Genomic DNA, 24,302 nt, shown 5'->3' with positions numbered 1-24,302 from the left:
GCAAAACAAAGACGGAAAACACGAAGAAGAATTCTCAGTCTGCCAGCAAACAACTGAGAAGTGAGAAGAAGAGTTTTCCAGATGGAAACACTCGCTAAAAAAACAAGAACAATTTAGGACATCATTTTATTTATTTTTTACCCCCCGTTATTTATTTTTTTTACAGTTACGGTAAAAAAAACTGTATTGTCTCGCCGCGGAGGAGCTGGCCTCGCTGGGTTGAGCAGCGAACCGGCCAACGGGACTCGGCAAACGCCGTTAGCATCGGAAGCTAAAGTCGGCAGCTAGTTTCTTCTCACTAGTTCGGATCGATGAGGAAACCGAACCGAGCCGCCGTCAGTGTTGTAAACAAGCCCGGGCAGCGAGCTTAAAAAGAGGAGAATACAACAGAATGAGTGGTGAGTGGCGCCACTTCGTGTTTCCACCGACGTGAACTGGGCTGACGTGCCTTTTCTTTTCACGGCAGTTGTTGTTGTTTTTATTTAAAGTGTCATAGTAACACGTTGTTTTTGTTTTTGTTTTTGTCCCCCCCCCCCCCCACAGAGGATGCTGTCCTGCTGAATGTGCCTGTGATTCGGCAGCTGTACCACTGGGACTGTGGGTTAGCCTGCTCCAGGATGGTCCTCAAGTGAGTCCACGTTAAAGCTGCTAAAAAAAAAAAAAAAAAAAAAAAAAATCAAAGTCTCGCGGTGTTTCCTGACAGCTGCAGCCCTCCTGCCTTAACTTTTTTTTTTTTTTTTAAATAGTGTTGACACTCCTGAGATTCAGAGCTGGTCTAATCCTGCAGGTACCTCCACCCGGTCGGTGATGAGGACTTTCAGAGAGCATGCTGGGACCTGAAGCTGACGGAGAGCGTGTGGACTATTGACCTGGCCTACCTCATGTGCCATCTAGGAATCAAACACTGCTTCTGCACGCAGACTCTCGGTGTAGATAAGGGCTTTAAAAATCAGGTACTTTGCCGAGTCTTGAGTCTTGAGTGTGGTCCACGCCCGTTTTTTTTTTGTGTTTTTTTTTAAAGCTCTCTTGTGTCTGATCGTGTCTTTGTTCGGTGTCGTTTTCAGTCCTTTTATAAGAAGCATTTCGACACAGAAGAAGACAGAGTGAATGAGCTCTTCTTTAAAGCAGAGAGCAAAGGTGTGGCGGTGAATAAATGGTGAGTTTACTGTTAATATTGTTAATAATTAATAGCTCCCCAGCTTTTTTTTTTTTTTGTATCCCGCAAAGCAAATCTGAGACTTGACCGATGTTCGTCTTTCTGGTAGTTCTGTGACAGTTCAGGAAATCCAGTCTCACCTGGAGCAGGGCCACGTCGCCATCGTGCTGGTCAACGCCGTGGTCCTGACGTGCGAACTGTGCTCGTCGCCTGTCAAGTACTGCTGCTTCCTGCCCGCGGGCCAGAAGTGTTTCTGCAGGAAGCCGGAGTACCAGGGTCACTTCGTGGTCGTGTGCGGCTTCAACAGGACCACCGGCTGCATCTTCTACAACAACCCGGCCTATTCCGACCGTGAGTCGTCTCGTATGGACAAACCTCGAGCAGAAGTTGGCGTAACTTTAAAAAAAAAAAAAAAAAAAAAAAAAGTTACAGTGTCAGTGCAGCTGAAAATGGACTGAAATAGAAATCGGGACACAACAAAAGGTTGATCGCCGGGTACGCCCCTCCTGTGTTGGATCTGAAATAGCGTTTTGAATGAGAGCTGATTCTAAAGAATAACAAAAAGGAACTAGAATAATTGTTAGTTACTGCACTAAATTAGTTTAAAAGCTTTAAAACTATTAGTTTTGCCAGCAATGAAGACTTTTCAGTTGTTGCAAAACTACCACTTGATTGATTGATGATGAGGAATCCTACTTATTACCTGAACTAGCAGCTCTGAGGTTATTTATATTGTGTTTATACACACGTGCAGACTGGTTTGGTTAAATGGCTAAATTGGTGCCACATTAATATGATAATGTTTGTTAGGTACCTTTATTATTATTATTGTTATCATGACTGCAAACCTATTTTAGTGTATTAATAGCAAATTTAATAAAATAATTAAAATAAAATAAATTTAGCAAATTACCAGTAAAAAAATAAATAATAATAATCACAGCTGAGACTGATGGGAGTGTATTTACAAATGATTGTTTTTTTATTAGTGTATAATCACCCACAAAGCGTCCACCGTGTTTCTACGGTAGCCCACGAGGGACAAACCCAACACTAACTCCAGAGAGGGACTTGTAGTTCTGCAGCCAGTGTAGATTCTCCCACATGCTTTGAAGGTGGGGGGGGGGATTCAGTTGGCTGCAGTGTGCAGCTTCACCACTAGATGCCACTAAATCCTGCAAGTATCACAGAATGAATCCAGAGGGAGACGCGAGTGTCTGTTTCAAATGTCATCCAGCCAACAGTTGTTGAGATACTTTCCATTTGGACAGTTTCGTGTTTGACGCCAACATTGCTGTCAGACAGACAGACAGACAGACAGACAGACAGACAGACAGACAGACAGACAGAGGATCTTCTGACTCTTGATGGAGAGAATTATTATAATCTCTGACTGCTGGGAACGTCTACTGTGTCCAGTTTAGATCTGACTGTGTGTGTGTGTGTGTGTGTGTGTGTGTGTGTGTGTGTGTGTGTGTGTGTGTGTGTGTCTCATTCAGGAGTGTGCTGCACCAGCGTCAGTAACTTCGAGGAGGCTCGACGGAGCTACGGGACAGACGAGGACATCCTGTTCGTCTTCAAGGAGAGTTGATGGATAGCCATGATGGATTTTTGATTTCGTCGCTATGGTAACATCATGACGCTGCAGGTCTCCAGTCTAGTGGCGCCTCCTCGTGTCTGCTGTCACATATCCATCCACACAACCCCCTCCCCCACCTCCTCCACCCTCCCGGGCTACTCTCTCCGGTGCTAAAAACAAAACAAACCCCAACCACAGGTAAACATACACGCACATGCCGAAACAACTCCGACGGAGTCGCAGCTCGAAGATTCAGCAACCTAAGACGTATTTTTTTTTTTTTTATTTTTTTTTTTTTTTAGGAAGAGCAGATTGTTCAAATGGATTTTATTACGTCTTTGTTGAACTGTGACGACTACGTCGCTCACGGGATCGGATGTACTGAGGGAGTTCGGACTCGCGCAGCGGTGGATGAAATGCGGGAAACCCAAAGTAGGAGTCGCCAGGAAGTAGCGTGCAACATAATTCAGGACCGACGACGACGCTCAGCACCTGGTGTTGAGTTCATTTGTCCCGTTTCGTGTCGGATGTGACGCCGCTCGTCTCGTCACCCCGCCTCACCTCTACTTGCCTTTTTTATTCATAGGAAACCCCCTCCCCCACACACACCCTCCTCCAAACTCACTCTCGGTCACTTTTTATTCCGATGATTCTGTCGACAGGGAAAACGGGAAGCGTTTCGAGAGTCTCAGGTAATTAACGCTCGACGGTGCGACATCAACAACGAACGAAGCTCGTTCAATGCAATATTTTCCCCGCAGCGCGTCTGCGGACCTCTAACCCGCCAGCGGAAGAACACGAGCGCGCACGCGGCGAGAACGTGAACTCGACCGGTCCGGCCGGACGTCTTCTGGCGTCGCCATGGAAACGCGACGGACGCGATGTCGGTCGGACGACTCGTGTTCTTTTGAGAAGCAATGAAGACTGAAGGCTTGATTCCTCATTGTCAGTTTTTTTTTTTTTTTAAGTTTTTTTTTATTCTAAAATTTGATATCATGTTTTTTTGCACTATACTTTTCATGCCAGGCATAATTGTGTTATTTAAATTAAAATGCTTTTCTAGATCTATGGAAAGTCATTTACTTTTGATTGTTGGTGAGAACAAATGGCACGTTTTAAACCACGAACTTTTATTTTTTATTAAACATAGAAATGCATTATTATATGTTGTGATTAAAAGATTTGAAAATAGGCTCCATCCTATTTTTTATTTTTTTCTTCTGAGTGTGCAAAGAGTCCTTTGAATCTTTTACCATCATTACATACTAACATTTTGGCAGCAATGAAGGGAATAAAATCTGATAATCTAGGAAATGTGTTTATTTAAAAGACCAATGTATTAATCACAAATGAAAGTATTACGGACACTAGTACTGTAATTTCTTTGAAGCTGAGGAACTGGCAGTATCATTTCTTAAGCATATTCCATAAATTAATACTGTAAATCTACTCTACTGTCGGTTATAAGCGCTCTGTAAATTAAGAAAAGTAAACAACAATTTTCTATCAAAGTTTATAATGAAATGAGTTCCTGCTAAAAGCAATAAATGTGATTTTTATCCCACCCTAAGAGGTAAATATGTACAATGTATACTGTATAAACTCAGCTTTCCTTTGCTTTTTACATAGTGAAGGAAGTGTTGGCGCAAGAGAGACGATGTGAAAGTGTCCAAACGATTAATGCGCACGACCCGAATCCGGTACCTCAGCCAGCCGTTTGTACTTCGGTAACATGATGACATTTTTATGAAATTTTGGACGACACACTGTAGTATAAAGATGATATGATAGTATGACACTAAAATATGTCATACTGTAGTATGACTTTTTTTTCCGTCCAAAAAAAAACAACGCTATAGTATGTTGTCTAAAATATGAAGAAAAAGTCATACTATAGTACGATGTTTTTTTCCATCCCAAAAAAAAAAAAAAAAAAAAAGGAAGTCGTCTAAAAATGAAGAAAACGTCATAACTTAGCACGACTTCTTTTTTGTCCCAAAAAAATTAAAGAATTCATACTATGGCATGTCGTTAAATAAAACTAAATAGAAACTATTCTCATAGGTACAGTGGTACAGTGGTTAGTGCTGTTGCCTCACAATGAGAAGGTCATGGGTTCAATCCCAGTTTGAGACATGTGTGGATGTTTTCGTCAAAAAGTAAAGCTATGGTATGTCCAAAATGTCATACTATAGCATGTCGTCTAAAATGTTGTTTTTTTTCTAACTCAGATTTGGTATTATCTCCTGAACAGAGTTGAAATTAGGTTTTGAGAAGTAATTAAGCCATCCTTGTGCTCGCACTGAATACACAGCCAGTAGTTTCTTAAAAAGGTTTATTATAATTATCTACATTACGTACAGGTAGAAAGTCAAGATTGTAATCATATTTGTCATTACAGACCATCAGCGCTCAGGAGTGTCATGTCCTCTTGACACACCTGTAAAAGAAGACGGAAGGAAATTAGACCATTAAATCACATTTAACATGTTTTAACCTGAACATGTGTAAAACATCCATTCGTACACTACAGTCATTCCTTCTTGAAATATAAGAGGCTCTCTCACTACACCCTGAATTATTGTATTTTGTCATGACGAAAAAATTAATAAAGTAGAATATACATCAAACTTTTCAGGCTGTAATTATGATCAACATCTACATCGATATCAAAACAGAAATGTTCAGCGGTCACACATGTATATCGGAAAATTTGAATCCACACGATTAACTTTAGACCATCAATTAACAAATAATACGACATCAACAGGGGGGGATAATGAAATGCGCATCTTCCGTACCGGGTGATGATGTATCCTCCTAAAATTACCACGGCAACCAGTCCTATCGATGCGGCAGCAGACAGAGCGAAAACCTTCAGGACGTACGACGTGCCTGAAAGGAGGAACAGCTGTGTGTAAGTGACGCCTTTCCCGTTCTACACCTGCTTCTCTTTGCTTTTCCCACTTTCTGTGGCCCTCTAGCGTGACTTCACTTCGGGTCATATCATATCTTGAGGATTCGAGTACAGGGAGAATTACCTCTCACTTTAGCCCACAGGACGCAGGAACTTTTCAAGGCCTGGGACAGGAAAAACATTCAGATAAAGTCTTCCGACAGGTTTTTCAAGCACTTCTTTAGCGTTCTGTCCAGTGTAGTTGCACTTACCGTTTTCCACTGACTGACAGCTCGTAAGATGATGTAATAGTTCTTGCGGCTCTCCAGCGGCGCATTATAAAAGTCCCCGTAGAGGAATCCGTCCCCTACGGTGAACTCCATCTCCGTCTCGACGTGTTGGACATCGAACTGGGCAGTGATGTACTCCGCCGGTGACTTGAAGTTGTTTGAGGGGTCTGAGCTCGCAGGAGAGGAGCAGTCGAACGTCATAATGCCCTCTACAGGAAGCACAAACACCTGGTACACACTGCCAGATGAAAAACAAAATCAAAATCACGTTTTATTTTGAAGATGTAACATGCAGCATTTTGACTTCAGTCTTTATCGGTGCAATTCATGTAGAAATATCCTCTGTAGAAACAGAAAAAAAATAAATCAATCTTTTTTAGATACAAAACGGGTTCATTCTCAAAAAAATTAATTAAACAAGATTACTAGTTCACAAAGGACATGCGGGGTGGGGGGGGAATCAAAAGTATGTGACACCAAAAGCAGGAGGTTTTATGCACATGAAGCTTTTACTCACAGGCACGAAACTGAAACGACCAACTGACAACGAAAGACGGGGAACAACACAAACACAGACTGAAAACACTAAGGAGAGGAGGACAACGAGGGACGGGTGAAACTAATCAGAGCGGGGGAAACACAGGGAGCGCAAGTGAAGTACACCAAGACAAAACGGGACGAGTGATTAAAAAGTAAAACAAAAAGCGGAACGAACTCAAAAGGCGGAATCGTGACAAACGAGACACAGATTTGAAAATGAAACGGTTCGATTTATTCACGTGACACGTTACATCTAAACAGTTTTACAAACACAGAAATGTCTTTTCGACAATATTATCTTACAATAACATCTATTAATATTTAAACTCGTGTCCCATTGTCTAGCATGCACGAGTCGTCATGTTCGATATCTTGCTCCTTGCCATCACTTTCGTTACCTTATTGGGTCGAGTGTGTTGCGCGACCTGCGTAGCCTCAAAGTTGGTAAAGGAGTCTCAAACTCTCCGTAGTAGACAGCCGGTACGGGAGGAACTGTCACATATGATCATATTTAATGTGCATCGCTCAGTATCAACAAGTAAGTAGTATTGCATCAGTCCTAAAATAAAGTTAAAAAAAATATATATATACATATATAAACGCAAGACTTTTTTTTTTTTCGCTCTCAGTTGAAGTCAATAAATTGAAACCTCTTCTGTACAATGCACGCTTGTCAGACGGATGGAGCTTCTGGGCAAAGGTGAAGTACTCGCTAACTTAGATGTTTACTGAACTTGTGAACAAAATTTGAGAGCGATACGTTTTTTTTGAGTGCACGAAAGATGCCTTTTACCTTTAACTCAGGAAAAACGGCAGCGAAAAACAAACGTTTTGCGTTTCTATTTCTGTTGAGTGTATTCCCAGGAAGTTAAAACCTATAACACGGAGCAGATTTGGGGTTACGGGACGATACCTGGTAAACTGGTGTTTGTGGTGATGGTGGCTGTGAATCCGGCAGACGCCGCGGTGATGGAGATGCTGTAGTTTGTGACGGGCAGCAGGCTGAGGCAGAGCTCCAGCTGGTCGGCTTTGGAGCTCAGAAACCGCTTCCTTTGGTCGTGGAAGGATCTCTGGTAGTCTCTGGATCCAGAGTAAGTCACCTGGAACGATTGAACCAGATGTGTCGGTCCGGCTGCTGCGAACCGCCGCGGTTGAAAGGAGGCAGATGGCATCCTGTCTCACCTTGTAATCTTCTGTATCCTCCTCATACTTCTCTGCTCTCCAACGCAGACAGTTTTTATTGAAGATAGCGAGGTGGCTGATAGGTGGCTTCGTTTCTGTGCGAGATTGAATACAAATTAGTGAAGTTTAAACTTCAAGAATTGCAAAACATGCCATTACAAATCTGCTCAAAATGCAGAGCAGTAGCCAGCCGACCCTTGAAGGACATACACTCGCTCACACACTCTCACTCTCACTTTTATTTTGAAGGGTTTCCGCCTACAGAGGCTCTGTCATGTTTACCTGCTGTGTTCATACTCACCGATGCATCTCAGAGTGGCTTCCAGCCACGTCCCGGAGCCGCCGCACACGGACACGTTGGTGCCCCTCCAGCTGTGATGTCCCGCCACGCAGCGGTGGATCACGATACTTCTGTTGTGCCACACCACCTCCGAGTTGGAAAGGAAGGGAGCCGGGCCACATTTAGCTGGGGGTAAAAAAAAACAAAAAAAAACAGCGAAGGACTGATTGAATGAAAAAAATAAATACAACCATTTGTTGTCCATTCAGTGTGCAACCAAAGGACATGTGCAAAATAAAACACATATTTCACATCCGCTAATCCTCATGTGGATCCTTAGAGAGCGTTTAAAGCCACTGTGGAGGGAAGTAAAATCACTCAATCTTTGCCCACAAAAATCGACCTTAACCCCCCCCCCCCCCCCAAAAAAAAAATAAGCACAGAGCACGCAGGAATAGGCAAAAATGAATCAGCGGAAACATGTCGACGATATGCTGGTAATCCCAGATAACGACACTCCCACAGATGAACAGATTCATGTGCACATATAGAGACGGTTACTCTACCTTTGCACTGCACAGATATTTCCCCCCACTCTCCTGACAGTGAGCATGTTGACATATTATTTCCGCTCTCCCGGTAAAACCCGTCCGCACACTCGTACAGCACGACGCTGCCCGGCGTGCTGGTGCGGTCCCACAGCAGGTTAGTGCGGGGGAGGGTTAGGGGGGGGCCGCAGCTTATTTCTGCACACAGACATGAATTAGTCCCGAAGACGCAAAGAAAAAAAAAAAACTGCAATTCAAGGACAGCAGCTGAATTGAGCAAACTCTGAATTCGTGTGGTATTTTACGTGTACAATCCTGTTTCCAAAAATGTTTAGATGCTGCAAATGTAAATTAAAAACAGAATGTGATTATTTACAAATCGTGCAAATAACCCATATTTCGTTGAAAATATTATTTGAATTTGAATTGGATGGCAGCAACAGTTTACCACTGTTTTGCATCGCGTCTTCTTTTAACAAACACTCTGTAAACGGTTTGGAAAACGAGGAGACAAGTTGCTGGAGTTTTGAAAGTGAAATGTTGTCCCATTCTTGCCCGACATCGTATTTTTGCTGCTCGACAGTTTGGGACCTCCTTTTTTTTTTTTTTCGCAATTTACACGATTTACAAATCATCCCATTCTGTTTTTATTTACATTTTACACTTGCGTACCTACTTGTTTGGAATCGAGGTGGTTGTAGGCTATATGTCGGGCATTACCGCTTATGTTGTATGATCCTAAATCCTTATTCGTATTCTAAATTGAAAGCGAAATTAATCGCTAGTTTGTCAATGTTGTGGTCATGAAAACGTTGCACCTTCACACCGCAGATCAATATCCTCCCACAGTCCATTCTCTCCACATACTGAGAAGTTTCTCAGGCCCCTGGCGTGAAATCCTCCCTCACATTGGTAATAAACCACACTGCCGACGTGCGATGTGCCGTCCCATCGCATTTTAGAATGAGGTTTAAAAACAGGCTCCCGACAATTGATCTCTACAACAAAAAGACAGCAAGTCATTGCAGATCAGTGGAAGCACGTCCTGAAACCAGGATATATGGTTCAAAATGACCTTGACAGGGGATGTGACTCAGTACACTAAAAGATGAATGTTATTATTACCTTGACAGAGCAGAGAGGCTCCATGCCATTCTCCGCTGGCAGCACAAACTGATAGATTCCCCCCTCCAACATTAAGATATCCGGGGTTACACTTATAAACAACCTGAGAGCCCACAGTGGAGAGTTTATCCCACAGCGTGACTGAGTTAGGGAAGTGTAGGGGCTCCCCACAGTCAACTTCTGCAGAGATGGAAATTATATTATTTATAAGAGAGAGAAAAAAAACTGTTATTGGTCTCTGGAGAGTATCGATCACCTGCCAACGTTTCAAGATGTTACCTTTGCACGAGATGTCTGTTTTTGTCCAGTAACCATTAATCGTGCACAGCGACACATTGCTTCCCTCACTGTGATAAAATCCTGTGTTACAGTAGTAGGTCATTGTGCTTCCAGGGGTGGAGCTGCCATTCCACACTTGGCCAGTGTGGGGCAGTAGAGGGGGATCTCCACATACTACCTCTGAGACAGGAAAACGATACATAGTTGTTGTTTTTTAAATATGACAAACATCGTAAATTTCAACAGTACATGAAATACAAATTTTATTTCCTATTTGACTGAAGTGGTAGATGTTTTGACTTTCGGTCTGTCACAGGAATAGTCAAACCAGACTGTACATAAAGATGTGCGAAGTAATCTGACAGGAGCGGGTAACGTAATGCAGTACAAAGGCACAGAGAGAAAAGATGAGGCTGTTGGGAAGATCAACATTTTCCTCAGACGCAGCCTATTATCTACGTAATTAAAACAAACTCTGCATGACTGAAATTACAATAAATGAGATGAACAATCAAACAAAGACTGAACTTCAACGGCCTCTGACGTCGACGTAAACGTCAGCAAACACGTCACGACTCGTGAACTCGAGGCTTATAGAACATTTCGAGTTCTGACGTCATGAATACCACAAGAGGGCGCCCTTCATGCGGACTCTTCTAATGTACACATTAATTACGAACCCATAATTAGCCAAAAACAGTGAAAACTTTAACTGAATAAAATCGTTTCCTTAAAATTAGCTACACAACAAAACAGTGGAAAACAAAACCAATAGTTTTCTAACATTTTACATTCAAAAAGAAGAATTTGAATTTATTCATTGTGTGGATTACCTTTGCATGACAGAGTTGGAAGCGTCCAGCGACCGTTTTCATTACAGGTGGAGACATTACGTCCTCCTTCGTTATAAAAGCCGTCTTTACAGACATAGAGCACGGTGCTGCCCGGGGTCGACTCATTATTCCACACCTGCTCGGTGGATTCAATTAAAGGAGGATTTCCACACAAGATCTCTACAAGGAACAACGTGGGTCACAACAATGTGATGTGAACGAATGCGTCGAGGATTCAGAGCATAGAAAAAACAGGAAGGTGCTGCATATCTGCTTGCGCTGATAAGGCTGTTTATCAGTGCCGGGTGACACTACGATGACCTGATAAACTGACTGTACCTTGGCAGAGCACAGACGGCCTCTCCCACCGTCCAGCGGCAGTACAGACGGACCCGTTTCCCTTTCCAACATTATGATATCCGGAGTTACACTCATAAACCACCTCGGCGTCCATCCTCGAGCTCTTATTCCACAGCATGTGAGCGTGAGGGAGGGCCGGCGGAGAGCCGCAGTCCACCTCTTGGAGCCAAAGGCAGGGACACGATGCATAAGACGGATTTCACCAAAAAACAAACAACAACAAAAAAAAACCTCCAGGAACTCCGATCCGAGACGTATGTTTCAAAATCATGTACAAGTAAGCATCAGTGGTTATTATCTCCCTTCTTAAGGCTCACAAACACTCAGCCTTTATTCATTTTGTACTAATGTGGTATTCTAACTTCCCTTAAATGGTGTAACAGGTCCAATGTTGTCACTTTTTCTCTTAACGTCTATTTAGAGCTTGAAGCCATTTCAAAATGTCTCTCATCCAATCAGCGACTGAAGAGTCTGAACAGATTGAGACTATCTAATGTTAGCATTATACTGAGGCAGACATCACCCTACGTGACTATGAGCACAGGCAAATTGTGTTTCTAAACTATTTAAATCCTTTTATTGTGATGTATTTATGAAATAACTGTAATAAAATGAAATGAAATGAAAAACTTTTGGACACTTAAAGTGCAACTATCATTCCTTTCTTGCGTACCACCAGCACCAGCCGTACACGTACCACAGTTTGGGAATCGCTGGTTTAGACTTTAAAGGAACACTGGTTAGTATATTAATTGATAAACACTTCTTTAAGCCATACACTTACATATTGTTATAAAATTGTTATGGCAGCGCTCACAAACACTTGCCTATCTAAACATCCAGCAGACACGAAGCGGCATTAGTATTCATTTAAAGACGTGTCGTTTCAGCGTCTAAAAGCTGCCATAATAATCACTGGGAACTTGCACACTAAATTTTGTGTGGGCGCCGAAACCAAAACAATGAGCTGAAAGGTTATAAAATGTGAAACCAAAACAATGAGCTGAAAGATCATAAAAAAGATCTGTAAAACTAAGAAACGGTTGATAATTCTACAAAGGATTCGAGTTACAAACATGATTTTTTTTTTTTTTTCATTGCTGTAGAAATGTTGATGATTTTTGTTTTTTACCTTCACAGACTAAGCTCCGTCCTGTCCACAGTCCATCAGCTCCACACACGGAGCTGTTGTCGCCGCTCCTCCACACGAAGCCGTCATCACAGGCGAACGTGGCCACGCTGCCGTACGTGGTTCCCGTGACGGACAGTAAGACAGCGTCCTCCTCTGCAGCCGGCCGGCCGCAGTCGACCACTGAGCAGGACAGAAGCGAACAGAAGATACAGCTTACCACAGATCTCACGTTCAGGAAGGACCTTTCATTATTACAACAACCGAGATAATGTCCACGTAATTAATGGCACTAAAACAGAAGTCGGTTACACCTTATTTGCAATTAATTCCAGGCACTCGCTTCTGCAGTGTATAATTTGTATGTGGAGTTTTCAACATAGATGACACAAATGGATTTAAGTGGAAATATTTCCATGCAAAGTGCAAATCCGAATCATGTTAGTGCCGGTTTACCTTTGCAGGAAGCTTCGTCCCTCAGTGGGTGGAAGGGCTCGGATCCGTTGTGGACTCTGTGTCCCACCCGGCAGCTGCACTCAAAACTGCCGTCCAGATTCCTGCACTGACCTCCGTCTCCACACACACTTGTGATCCGGCACTCGTCAACGTCTGCACAATAGTCAAAGTCAACTTTAATGTCAATTTACCGTACGTAGGAGACATACAGAGAGATCGAAATATTGTTTCTCACAGTGCCACGGTGTGCAAAAATAAAAAAAAATAAAAGATAAAACCAGGAAAGTATAAATATGTAACAATAAAACAGACAACAACCACAGTGACGCTTAACTGCAATATGTATAAGTACAATGTAGTGCAAATAACGGGTGCTATATGCAATAAAAAGTAAGGTTTAAAATTTTTTTTTTTTTTTTTTATTACAGGTAAAGGTCCATAATGTTGAAATAAACCTCCACATGGGACTGAAGGAAGACCAGAGGTCCAGCCTGAACTCACCCTGGCAGTGGGTGCCATCATTTGGGATGAAGACGGGCATGTTGTTAGACGGGCTGTAGCCGGCCAAGCAGGTGCAGTAGTAGCTGCCGTGTGTGTTGTGGCACGTGGTGTGCGGCCCGCAGATCCGACTGGCTCCGATCTGACACTCATCTTTGTCTGGATGAAAAACATAAAGGAGAAAAAAAAAAAAAATTCATTGATGTACTTTTCTTAAGACTTGTGAGAAATAGAGCAGCACGATATATATATATATATTTTTTTTTAGTCCATTCTTGTTCTCAGGGTGGGATATACTGATGTTGTGTAACAGCTGTTGGTGTATAAGACTAACGCACCGTGATGAGGACATTTGAAGAGGCTCATGATGAAACACAAAGAGGAGTGAAGTCCTTACAGGGAGGAGGTTGAGGGTTGTTGCAAGAGTCAAAGCGGGTTTCTTAATCTTTCTTAACCATGATTTATTTTACTAACTATGACCGCGTCTTTCTTGGTGCCTAAACGTGAGGCGCCTCGTGCATTTATATATTACCCAACCTTTATGAAGAAAAAAAAAAAAAAACCTTCCAGCTAAAAACATTATTTTCTAAATTGCGCATTGCAAGCAGGAAAGAATGATGAGAGGGTAGAAAACAGTAAAAATGTGGGTGTGGGAAACCGAAACAGGGAACTGAAAGTCACTAAAACGCTCTTTTTTTTTTTTTTTTGTGGGTTTACCCACAAAAGCAACCCTTTTCACATTACACAATGTTATTTAATCCCATATTAATATAGATTTATTAACAAGAAAATGTATATAATAGACATATAATTATTAGATATCCAGAATTTCCCCTTTTAAAATGTTTTAATTGGATGTTTAAACAAAGCAAGACATCTTTTCATTCAAAAAAAAAAAAGAAAACAAAAAAAAAAGAATTTAACATGATAAATAAATGCGCACACAATAGAGTTTTCTTTGCTCCTACCTTGACAGAAGGTTCTTCCATTTCCAACAAAGCCGTACTTGCAGTTACAAACTTTTCCGGAGAGGTCTGACTTGTCGTCACATGTGGCGTTTACGTGGCAGGTCGCGCACACGTCCAGCAGAGGTTGGCCCTCTGTGGGTTTACCTGAGAGGAAGGGAAGAACACACACCTGTCAGATGTCAAATATATTCATTGTAGTCAATAATCACCAAATTAGGAAGGGAAAAGGGAACTTTACCTGCAAATACAAAGAGCAGAAAAATCATGATCATTGTTCTGAAGTCTCCTTCTTGTTTGTCTTCACTTCAACTGATACTCAACTTCCTCCCCCGCATCTTCCTCTTTTTTCTCATGAAATGCTTCTACTTCCTTCTCGTGGGCCATTATGATACTGAGCGGATTTGATCACCAGAAGTGTAAAAGAGGCCGTGAGTGGGTTAATCCGAGGTCATCCAACAGAAATGACTCCCTTTTTTTTTTTTTTTTCTTTTTTTTTTTCCTCAATGGCCTGTTTTACAACTCGTGGTTTTGCGGCTTCATCTGTCACTCTGCGGCACTTTCGCTTACTCTTCCTGTGCTGGTGATGATACGCTCATCACTCACTCTTGGTCAACTGCGTACCCATGTTGTGGTGACTGATAACGGCTAAATTTAGCCCAACGAATCTGCTGGATTCCCTCTGACAAACATTGCGTAATTTTGTCACATAGCTGCACACGCATTAAGTACAGTTAAGCCCCCAAATTATTCATACTCATGTCTTGTGAATTTTTATTTGACCAGTAGCTTCCATCATCTGTAAATGACTTAAACAAGAGATGTTAATAATAAATCCGAGCTATTATCACCTTTTTTGATAATTTTTTTTATTAAAAAGTCAAAAATTCTCAGCGTCCTCATCAACTATAAATGGAGAACAGCTCGTGCAGCAGTTTTTTTTAGTCCATTGCAAGTCATGGCTTAAACCAAAAAGATGAGTGAGGACCCCTGGTTGTGCAGTGTGGCTGCTTTACATTATGGACATGATTTGTTTTCATAGAAATGTAAAAAACAAACAACAACAAAAAAAACGCCTTAACATCCTGTTTCACTTGGTTATGCCATTTTGAAAGCAGAAGTAAAGTATTTGGTCAAATTCACTACACGTGAAAATCTGATATGAGTAGGACTAATTTGGGGTTTAACTGTACATCATTACTATGGTTGCTAAAAAAAAAACCCGATTGCTAGGAAATGACTTACAAACTATGTCTGAACTGGCACAGATAGTGTTGAGGAAGCTGCACATCTTAAGGTGCAGTTTTACCTCATGTTCAATTAATCCTGCAATTTAAACCGCCAAAAATATAACTGTTTTATTTTTAAGTTAATGAAACCAACATCCTTTTCCTTCCTCCCACTGGGTCTGCAGCGGGGGCCGAGTGGGAGAGTCAGTTGGTTATGCTGTGGGAGGGGGAGATAAGTATGGTGAGCTCCTATCTCTCAGCCCAGGAGGGTCCTAATGGTGTTTTTGCTGTCACTCAAACAAGTAAAGTCACATCTGCTGGACCGGATTGATTAACTGTCCCTCAGAGAAGCTGAACCCCCCCCAAACCTCGCTGTCCAAACCCAAGATCAGACCGAGCTTTCTTCAATAATTTTGGATCAAAGTTAGCTGATAGTATTTATCTTTTGCTTTTTAGCATTATTATTATTATAAGGTAATTATTTTGTCACTTAGCATCTATTCCCAGTTCCAGTTAGTAATCCTAAAAAGTTCAGAGGAGGGCTCTCAAAGAATACCAACGGCAACATGAACATTATTTTTTGTTAAATAATTGATGCCAAGAATAAAGCTTCTGCGGGAGCCGACTTATGTTCATATGTTTATTCTTAAATGCAGCCCCTTATATTTGTTAATAGTTTCTTTTAATGCAATCCTGTGATGTGTTACTGTCCCTTTAAGAAAGCCGGGTCTCGTGCTTAGTTTAGTAAATTTCAGCTTTCACGGAGCCACGCAGTTTTCTGACCACAGTGTGTTTACCGAGTAGGATGACACACTCTTGAAAAGAAATCACGTCATCTCTGCTCCTTCGAAGGGCCCCAATCGCCATAGCAACCAGTCTCTCACACGGCCCCTAATTCAAGTGACGTCAGATTTACCATCTTTGACAGTGTGCAAGCAACAGACGACAAACTAGCCAACAGTAGCAATCCCACCGCAATTTCTCCAGAAATTGCATAATCTAGTTGTTTAATAGTTATAGTTGAGATTATTCTCCAACCGCTCGCCAAACGAATCCAGAAAATAAATAACCTAACTAAACACACATTTGTATTATTGAAGTTTCCTTTATTTGTTAGCACCTGATCTTTCAAGAACGTTCTGTATGTCCGTCACTCAGATCAAATATTACAAGAACATGCTTTTTTTTTTTTTGTATAAAAATGTTATAAGAGACTTCAGAGATGTCACAGAAATCACTCAGCATACACACCATTAGTTTATTATGAATATGTAAAACACATTAGCGGCTGATGTTCAAACATCTTTTTGCTGGTTGATTGTTGATTTTCTATAAAAATGCCATAAAATGTCTCTTCTTTCACGTCGCTGTCCAGATGTTGAACACACGGTCTGCTGCGGGATTCGAACCCGTGACCTGCTGCGGGGTCATGAAAGGATGCAGAAACAGCAGCGTTTCTGTTCCTGTGCAGTCTCAGTCTCCTCCCGCGGTGGTGGAGCTGCTTCAGGAGCCGCAGACTCCGACAGTGAGCCGCTGGAGGTGGACAGCAGCCTCCCGCACACCAGGTCAGCAGCCTTTCCGTCCATGACGGACATGTCTGTCACCGTCTTCTCTCTCAGCGACATGTCCCCGTCGTCGTCATCGTCTATCAGCACGAACTCCTTGAAGTAGACCATCTCCACCCCGTGGAGGCTGTAGTTCTCCGTCGAGTCCTCCGTCGTGTGGGCGTCCACGAAGGTCAGAGTGGACGTCTCCGTCACGGTCTCCGGCGGGTCGGTGGAGTTGTCCTCCTGCCCCGAGTAGGCCTGGCTGCTGGAGTCCATCATCCACCTGTGAACGGCCTCGTCCCTCACGGTGACCTTCAGTTCCTGGCTGCCGGAGATGATGTCCGGGACGGAGGACGTCTTGCCGGCAGCATCTCGGCCGGCGACCTGGTCTCTGCCGGCGTGAGAACCGTTTTCTAAAGCGTGACCGTTCCCGGGACGGAAGGCCACCTTCTGGTGGTCATGGTGGACCTGCACACCGCTGCTCCCCGTCGGGGAGGAGAGGGGCACGCCGGCGGTGTCGCCTCTTCCTTGTTTCTTCATGTATTTTCCCTCGACACGCTGAGACAAAAGAGAAAAATGAAAGATTAATCTTTGACCTTGGAAACTGTAGTTTAAAAAAAAAAGAAAAAGCTTTTTAATGAAGATGCTGCATTGTAACAAAACTAATTCTACCATTTGGACCTGATACAATCCTTAATGGAATCAATCAATCGATCAATAAGACTATTTGTATAGTACTTTTCAAACCCATGCGATGTAACACAACATGATTAACAATAAAAACACACACACACACACACACACCCTCCCTCCCCCCTTCTCCATCCAAGCTCAAAGCAATAAATAACAACATTATAGATAATAAACTTAGTAAAACAGGATCAGAGGAATCTATCACACACATTTGTAATAAGGAAACACAGGAGCCAGGAATTAAAGTTAAATAAAATACTAAAATAAAAGTGTAAGGTTATGCCAAGTAAAGCTAACAGACTGCCAAATACATAAATACAAATTCTATTAAAAGTTCAATAAAATACTTAAATTGCATAAAAGAATATACCGAGCAGTAAAACCATATAAAAAGTAAAAACAGACAATAGAAAAAGTAAAATTATGTTTCAATTTAAATAGTAAAATACCAAAAAGTAAAAAAAACAGCATATATGTATAAATAAATAAATGGAATACAGACATTAAATAAATAAAACTCAATTGAAGACCACAGTGAAAAGTCTTGAGTTTGCTTTCATAAATATCAAAAGATTAAAAGATTATTACTATCAAAGATAAGATCAGACTGTTAGAAGTGAACGGGATAGAAATCACAACTCTGAATATATTTCTTTTTTTGCTTCTATTGTTCTGCTTTTTAATTTTATACCAACAATGCAGTACCAGAGTTTTACCACTTTATATATCAGATTATGTCCAGAAATATTGTCAGCGTGACTTGTTTCAGGTTCACGAGCCCGTCAGCCTGTTTTTCTCTGAATCTATACCGGCCCACTTTCAAAAACTGTTGTCCCCGTTAGTGACTTTGACCCAGTATGACGGGAAAGTAGCGTCCAGGATGAAGTTCAGTGAAATCTGATCAAACAGCCGTGTAGAGACTAATTTATTCAGATTTTCCCTTAAATTTTTTTTGGGTCCTTTTGTAATGTTATTGCACCATTACAGGCGCACACACACACACACACACACACACACACACACACACACACACATACACGTTCTGCTTTGCTCCACATGTTCTACCAAACACCACTAACTGGGCCAGGTGGTAGCAGAGTGCGGCGGAGTTGTTTTATGAACAATGTGAGGGGCCGGCGAGGGCGAGAGAGGGAGAGAGGGAGAGAGAGAGAAGAGAGAGAGAGAGAGAGAGAGAGAGAGAGAGAGAGAGAGAGAGAGAGAGAGAGAGAGAGAGAGAGAGAGAACAAGCTGTCATTTAGCGATGGCCTCGCCGAATAAATAAATGAAGCCGGCTCCTTTTTTTAAAAGAAGCAAAAAATAACTCGAATTCCCCCGAGGATCGTCTCTTTGTGGACGGAGACAAGATGAATTCCTCTAAAGTGCTCCAACCCAGGAAGAAGAGGGTGCATTTCATCTCTCTAAAACACACCCATCACCTCCCTCCTCCTCCTCCTCCTCCACCCTCCTCCTCCTTCCTCTTCACAGGATAAAGTGATGAATGCATCCCTCTCCACAACATTTAAGGCCGCTACATCCTGGATGATCACAACTACAGTAGCAGGATTATTTCAGAGAAGTTACACTTTAAAAGGGTAAATTTAACCTCATTCACTTTTTATTTATTTATTTATTTTTGAAAGGAAGAACAGATAAATGACTTCAAGACCAAAATCCAGCCTCCAGATGCTAAACGCTCTGCACTCTTCCAACAAACTGACCCTCTTCCACTCGACTGGCTCGCATGCATGACAGAATCAGGCCTCTATAAATGAATAATACCGGCCATGTACACGCTCTGAAGCGGGCGTCAGCGTGGCGGCACAGAAAGCAGAAATTAGACAATAATTTGAGCACATCTGCTTAAAATTGAGCTTTGTACTGTTGTACAGGGCAAAAATAAAATACTATCTAGGCAATAAATACTGTAGATTCTGTCTCACTGCTTTACATTTACATGCAATAATTAGACTGTGAGGTTACGTATCAAACACACAGGAAGAATAGATACAAGATCATACATACAGAAATCTAAATGTCCACATGTATCTACTTAAATATCTTTAAAAATGTCTTTTACCTGAAGTCTTTCACAGCTGAACTCTTCCCCGAAGTCAGCGTAATGAAAATCACATGGCAGAGATGAGCTGCTTCCTTCTGATCTGCCGCGCAGCTGCAGAAACTGATTTCTCCTCCGTGTGGACGTCAAGAAAACATTGATTCTTCACACACGCCCTCCCCTCATCTCATAAACTATAACAGCTGGCCGTGCGCGTGTGCGTGTGTGTGTGTGTGTGTGTGTGTGTGTGTGCGTGCGCATGTGCGCACGCGGGGAGGGGAGTCACGAGGTGCAAACAAGCTGCTGCTGCTGTCAACTCGTATGATTTCTTAAGTAATGAGTTCCACATTCATACAGTTTTACATGTTAACACTGGGATGGAGACCGTACATCCAAAAATTAAAAAAAAATTTGATGTTCACTTCTGGGTCAAAAAGGGAATATAACCACAAAAAAAAAAAAGCGAGATACTTCTCACAAAACAAACAAAAAAAGATTTCTGATTTAAGTCGTGATTCACAAATTGGGTTACAGGTGGTGCACACGAGTCTCGCTGAGGCAAAACTATTTTACCCCAAAAGTCCAAAACGTTGACATTCAAATTTCATTTTGTTACACAGAACAAATATATATATTATATATTCACACAATAGGCTACGTTACAATTGTGTAAAAATGTGTTGTTAATCCGTTAAATATTTAGATATAAAATTTGCCCCAGCCTCGATCGACATAGCGTAACGCCAGCGTTGGCTTGAAGCAGTGGAAATCTCAACAGTCGGTGATTTTAGCAAATTTTTAAATGACTACAATGTCCAAAAAACAGCTGTTTCTATACGTCTCGCCCTCTGATGATTTTGAGTGAGTAATTTTATTTTTTTTGGGTGCTGTGATTAATAAATGTGCTCTTTGATTTTGAAACCGTGCCCTTATGTTGCTGTTATTTAGGTGAAACCAGTGAATTTTATTTTAATGAAAAGAAATGTTGGTGTCTGCAGTGGTATCTGGTGAATTGTGTGTTTTTTTTTTTTTTTAGTGTCTTAAAAGTTTGAGGAAGTGATCTAGTTTAATCCACACAAGCCTTTAACCTGCGTAAAAACAACACGGTTTTCACGGGATGTTATTTTCCAGAATATTTAACTTTTAAAAACAAGATTTACCAAGTTATCACAAAAGATTTGAAGACCAGCAGGGACATTTTTTTGGGGAAAAAAAACATTTGGACAAAACCAGGCTGGCTGGAAACGTCCCTCCTTTTCAATCTTTATGCAAATAAGCTAAGCTAACTGTGGCGTCATATGTTGTCCACAGACATGAGAGTGGCATCAATTTTCATCATCTAACGCTCAGCAAGAAGCTGAATATGTAAATTTCCCAAAACAATTTCTTCAATTGTTAGAAAAAAAAAAAATGAAATCACTATAAAATCATTGTTCTTAAACTAGCGAACAAATGCGAACTTTGACTTAACCTTTTAATTCCCTTTTGTTTTCCCTCCAAATCAACTCCGGATTTGACCTCAAGTGTTTTCTTCCCGTTCTTGTGCACAAAGAAAAAAAAAAATCTCCCCGATTTATTTCCGAGACGCCGCGGTGAGCATGAAAAGCCACTTCCCTCCGTCCCACGCACCGAGACGCTTCCAGTAAATAATACAGGAGGACAGACCGTCACATACGTGAACGCTGCAAACGGAAATATCGGGAGGGATGAAATATTAAAAAAGTCTTCACTCCCTGGGGGGGGAGACGATGTCGGCATTAACCCGGTAAGACAAACCGGTAGATGTTGGCATCTGACAAAGTGCTCGTGTTACAGTAGAGCCACGAGACCTGATGATAGCAAAACATCATTATTAATCTCTAAATTCAGACTATGTTTAGCTACTTTAAGTACAAAAGAAAATGACTGTTAAGAACACAATGAGATGAGTGAAATGACTGAACTATAATTAACTCGTACTGAACGGAAATAAAATGCAGCCTAGTGTAAAGGCACACAGCAGAAAGCCTCAAAGCAGAGTTTTGGATGTATGTAAATAGAAAACGTGTCCTTTAAAAGTCCCTTATTTTACACTTTTCTGGTGTTTTATTTGCAACATCCCAATTTTTTTTTTATGGTTTTAAGTACTAAAAAACTAACTATGATATCTTTACATCCCCTCGCTTAAGCTTCTCTGTCTGTTTGTGTCTTTAAGGCGAATTGATATTAATGACGCTCTCTTCTGATTGGCTGATTGTTTTCTGACGCACGCCCAGGATACCCACAGTTTTTAAAGTAAAATAATATTCTGAAAACACTTTTGACCGCAACCAGGTGTCCCAGAGGCATACAAATCCATTCATACAAGTTTATCAGGAGAACATTTTAAGCAGAATTATGACCAAAAGGAAATTAACTTCAAATATTACATTTTTATTGACACAGAGAAAATACTTTGTCTGAATTGAAACGTAACAAAAAGACACATGATTAGCATTTGATTCTGTTTGGACGGAACCGCAACTGTCCCCCCCCCCCCCCCCCCCATCTACGTTAACGAGGACCTCGAGATCCGCCCCACCAGGTGAGACACGCTGCGTCCTCGTTGCTGCATGTGGAAGCCGAGGCCGCGGGAGGAAGAAGAGGAGGAAGAAGACTCACCCGCACTTTGGGTCGTCTCCCAAAACCTGATTGTCACTTCACCCGGCGCCGACAGAGGCTCCTGGAAGTGGACGGTGACGCTGACGGGAGCCGTGATGACTTCGACTCCTGAGGGCACGACAGAGCAGAGAGATGGTCTATATACACACACACATATATATATATATATATATATATATATATATATATGTATGTATAGAAGACTGGCTGCAAGTTAACTATTACCTTTGTGCTTTTCTACTTCAGCCAGGCAGACAGAAAGCATCCAGAGGCTCAGTGCTGTCTGAGTCCTGAAGCCGAAGAACCGGGCCGGCACAGCGAGGAGCCGCTGGGGGGAGAAGTCGGAGAAGGACCACGCACACCGCAGGCCGGCGGTCCGGGGAACTCTCAGCTCCACCCGCTTCGCATCCTCCGGCGCCGGCTCGTCCGCTTGGCCTGTCGGGACAGAAAGGAAAGCCCGCGTCACGGCGACGAGGAGAGCCCGGTCTCCGCGCTCGGGAATCACCGTGACGACGCTCACCCTCGCCTCCCTCGTCGGGGAAGCGTCCGCCGTGCTTGCGGAGCTTGTTTTCGGACAGCAGCGTCAGGACGCTCTCCCACACGGGACACCCGGAGCGGGACGTGGCGGACGCACGGACGTCCACCTCCACCCCCGCGCCGGTCCGCCGGTACCCCAGGACCCGGACCTGCAGCGTGAACGGACCCTTCTTCAGCTCGTCGATCGGCTGGAGGGTTTTCAAACTCTGACGCACACGAACGAGACCTGAAAAAGTGCATCGAACATGCATCATCATCATCATCATCATCATCAGTTGTTGCACTAAATAGAGATTTTCCCTCTAAACTTCTCACATGGTTTCATTTCAATAAATGTTTGAAAAATCCAATATCTCAGCAAAAAAAAAAAAAAAACGCTGATGACGCCTCCGATTTTTTTCTTCTGCCGTCTCTGAATAAATCGTGAAACCGGATATGAAGCAGTTCAAACCGGCAGCTCACACACCGACGCTTCAGTATTAATAATCTAATGACGTTGTGCATAATCATATATATCAGTCAGAGGGATCTATACTGTGGATTTTTAAATTCTTTATATATATATACTGTACATATTTTAAACTTTAACTACATTTTGACTGTTGATACTTATGTACTTTTACTTAAGTAGGATTATTATTTTATTTTTTTTTCCCTGCTGGACGGAGTACTTTTACATTGCTGTGTTGGTACTTTAACTCAAGTAAAAGTATCTGAAAACTTCTTGCATCGGTGAATTTAATAAAAGAGCCGACGTATTGGGTTCAAGGGTTCAAAGTTCAAAGGTCCGACCTACCTGGTTGAACAGACGTTGATGAACGTTGTTTTTACCTGCGGGGCTGAGCCTGAAGCCGCCGTCGGTGAACAACATGAGAAGCAGCCTGCAGCAGAGAAACTCGGGGAAACACAGCGGGACGTCCCGGTACTCGGTGTCCGGGTAATCCCATCCGTAACCTGCGGCGCTGCAGAAGCTCCTCAACGGGGCGGTCTGCAGCCTGAAAGAGAACAAACAAACAAACAAACAAACAAACACTGATTTAAAAACATGCAATCAGCTCCTTTCACGCAGGTTTACACGCTTTCTGAGGACCGAGCTCACCTGCAGTTCAGGACCGTGTAGATTACCTCGCGCTCCTCTGCGGCTGCGCACAGGTGTCCTTCTCTCCGCGTCAGAGCTCGGCTCAAATATTTGCCGTAAAGATACAAAAAACTTGGAAGTTTGTCGCTTTGCAGCACGTTTGTTTTCAGCGCCTCGTGCGCACGGTAAATGTAAACATAGAGTAAATACACGGAACACGCCGAGAGCGAGGCTGTGACGTAACTCTGCGCGTTCCCCATGATCGGTCGATCAAAAATATATATTTACAACAACACTACGAGTTCAGGGAGTTTTATATCCGCGCTGCAGGTGACGCTGTTTGAAAGGACGGCGAGCGCGCAGGGACAAACAACAACGCGTTGGTACGATTCTTTTTTTTTTTTTA

At 42.3% G+C, this 24,302-nt stretch overlaps 3 protein-coding genes across 7 annotated transcripts; 1 reads left to right on the top strand and 2 right to left on the bottom strand.

The window, feature by feature from the left end:
• Nucleotides 1–19: 19 nt before the first annotated feature.
• gucd1 (guanylyl cyclase domain containing 1) lies at nucleotides 20–4,586 on the top strand. 2 transcript variants are annotated; one of them, XR_011179083.1, is made up of 7 exons: nucleotides 20–398; nucleotides 544–628; nucleotides 788–953; nucleotides 1,065–1,156; nucleotides 1,266–1,507; nucleotides 2,656–2,933; nucleotides 3,038–4,586. XR_011179083.1 is itself a non-coding variant. In XM_069166138.1 (6 exons), the coding sequence occupies exons 1-6, from the start codon at nucleotides 392–394 to the stop codon at nucleotides 2,745–2,747; spliced, it is 684 nt and encodes a 227-aa protein (XP_069022239.1). In that variant the 5' UTR covers nucleotides 20–391; the 3' UTR covers nucleotides 2,748–3,029. The 2 variants fall into 2 exon arrangements, 1 of the variants encoding a protein (XP_069022239.1); XM_069166138.1 differs by lacking the exon at nucleotides 3,038–4,586 and having other exon boundaries at nucleotides 2,656–3,029.
• Nucleotides 4,587–5,045: 459 nt separating this feature from the next.
• susd1 (sushi domain containing 1) lies at nucleotides 5,046–14,883 on the bottom strand. Of its 3 annotated transcripts, XM_069166135.1 has the most exons (19): nucleotides 14,358–14,857; nucleotides 14,120–14,263; nucleotides 13,155–13,310; nucleotides 12,654–12,806; nucleotides 12,201–12,380; nucleotides 11,048–11,227; nucleotides 10,709–10,888; nucleotides 9,876–10,055; nucleotides 9,597–9,776; nucleotides 9,290–9,469; nucleotides 8,490–8,669; nucleotides 7,945–8,109; nucleotides 7,644–7,738; nucleotides 7,375–7,561; nucleotides 6,860–6,953; nucleotides 5,904–6,159; nucleotides 5,777–5,816; nucleotides 5,537–5,630; nucleotides 5,046–5,175 (listed from the first exon to the last, which is right to left on the bottom strand). In XM_069166135.1, the coding sequence occupies exons 1-19, from the start codon at nucleotides 14,389–14,391 to the stop codon at nucleotides 5,157–5,159; spliced, it is 2,697 nt and encodes an 898-aa protein (XP_069022236.1). In that variant the 5' UTR covers nucleotides 14,392–14,857; the 3' UTR covers nucleotides 5,046–5,156. The 3 variants fall into 3 exon arrangements, with proteins under 3 accessions (XP_069022236.1, XP_069022235.1, XP_069022237.1); XM_069166134.1 differs by having other exon boundaries at nucleotides 9,597–10,055; nucleotides 14,358–14,861; XM_069166136.1 differs by lacking the exons at nucleotides 5,046–5,175; nucleotides 5,537–5,630; nucleotides 5,777–5,816; nucleotides 6,860–6,953 and having other exon boundaries at nucleotides 6,030–6,159; nucleotides 9,597–10,055; nucleotides 14,358–14,883.
• Nucleotides 14,884–17,274: 2,391 nt separating this feature from the next.
• LOC138208384 (uncharacterized) lies at nucleotides 17,275–24,227 on the bottom strand. 2 transcript variants are annotated; one of them, XM_069166222.1, is made up of 6 exons: nucleotides 23,918–24,227; nucleotides 23,650–23,813; nucleotides 22,802–23,044; nucleotides 22,507–22,716; nucleotides 22,282–22,389; nucleotides 17,275–17,450 (listed from the first exon to the last, which is right to left on the bottom strand). In XM_069166222.1, exons 1-6 carry the CDS (start codon nucleotides 24,154–24,156, stop codon nucleotides 17,350–17,352), a joined length of 1,065 nt encoding a protein of 354 aa, XP_069022323.1. In that variant the 5' UTR covers nucleotides 24,157–24,227; the 3' UTR covers nucleotides 17,275–17,349. The 2 variants fall into 2 exon arrangements, with proteins under 2 accessions (XP_069022323.1, XP_069022322.1); XM_069166221.1 differs by lacking the exon at nucleotides 17,275–17,450 and having other exon boundaries at nucleotides 22,157–22,389.
• Nucleotides 24,228–24,302: the final 75 nt, after the last annotated feature.

The sequence above is a fragment of the Embiotoca jacksoni genome, unplaced genomic scaffold, assembly GCF_022577435.1.
Source record: "Embiotoca jacksoni isolate LCO1_2020_lvr unplaced genomic scaffold, fEmbJac1.0.p SCAF_37, whole genome shotgun sequence".
NCBI classification, from domain to species: Eukaryota; Metazoa; Chordata; class Actinopteri; family Embiotocidae; genus Embiotoca; species Embiotoca jacksoni.
The sequence above is the reverse complement of the archived record's forward strand: the minus strand, read 5'-3'. Positions and strand labels throughout refer to the sequence as shown.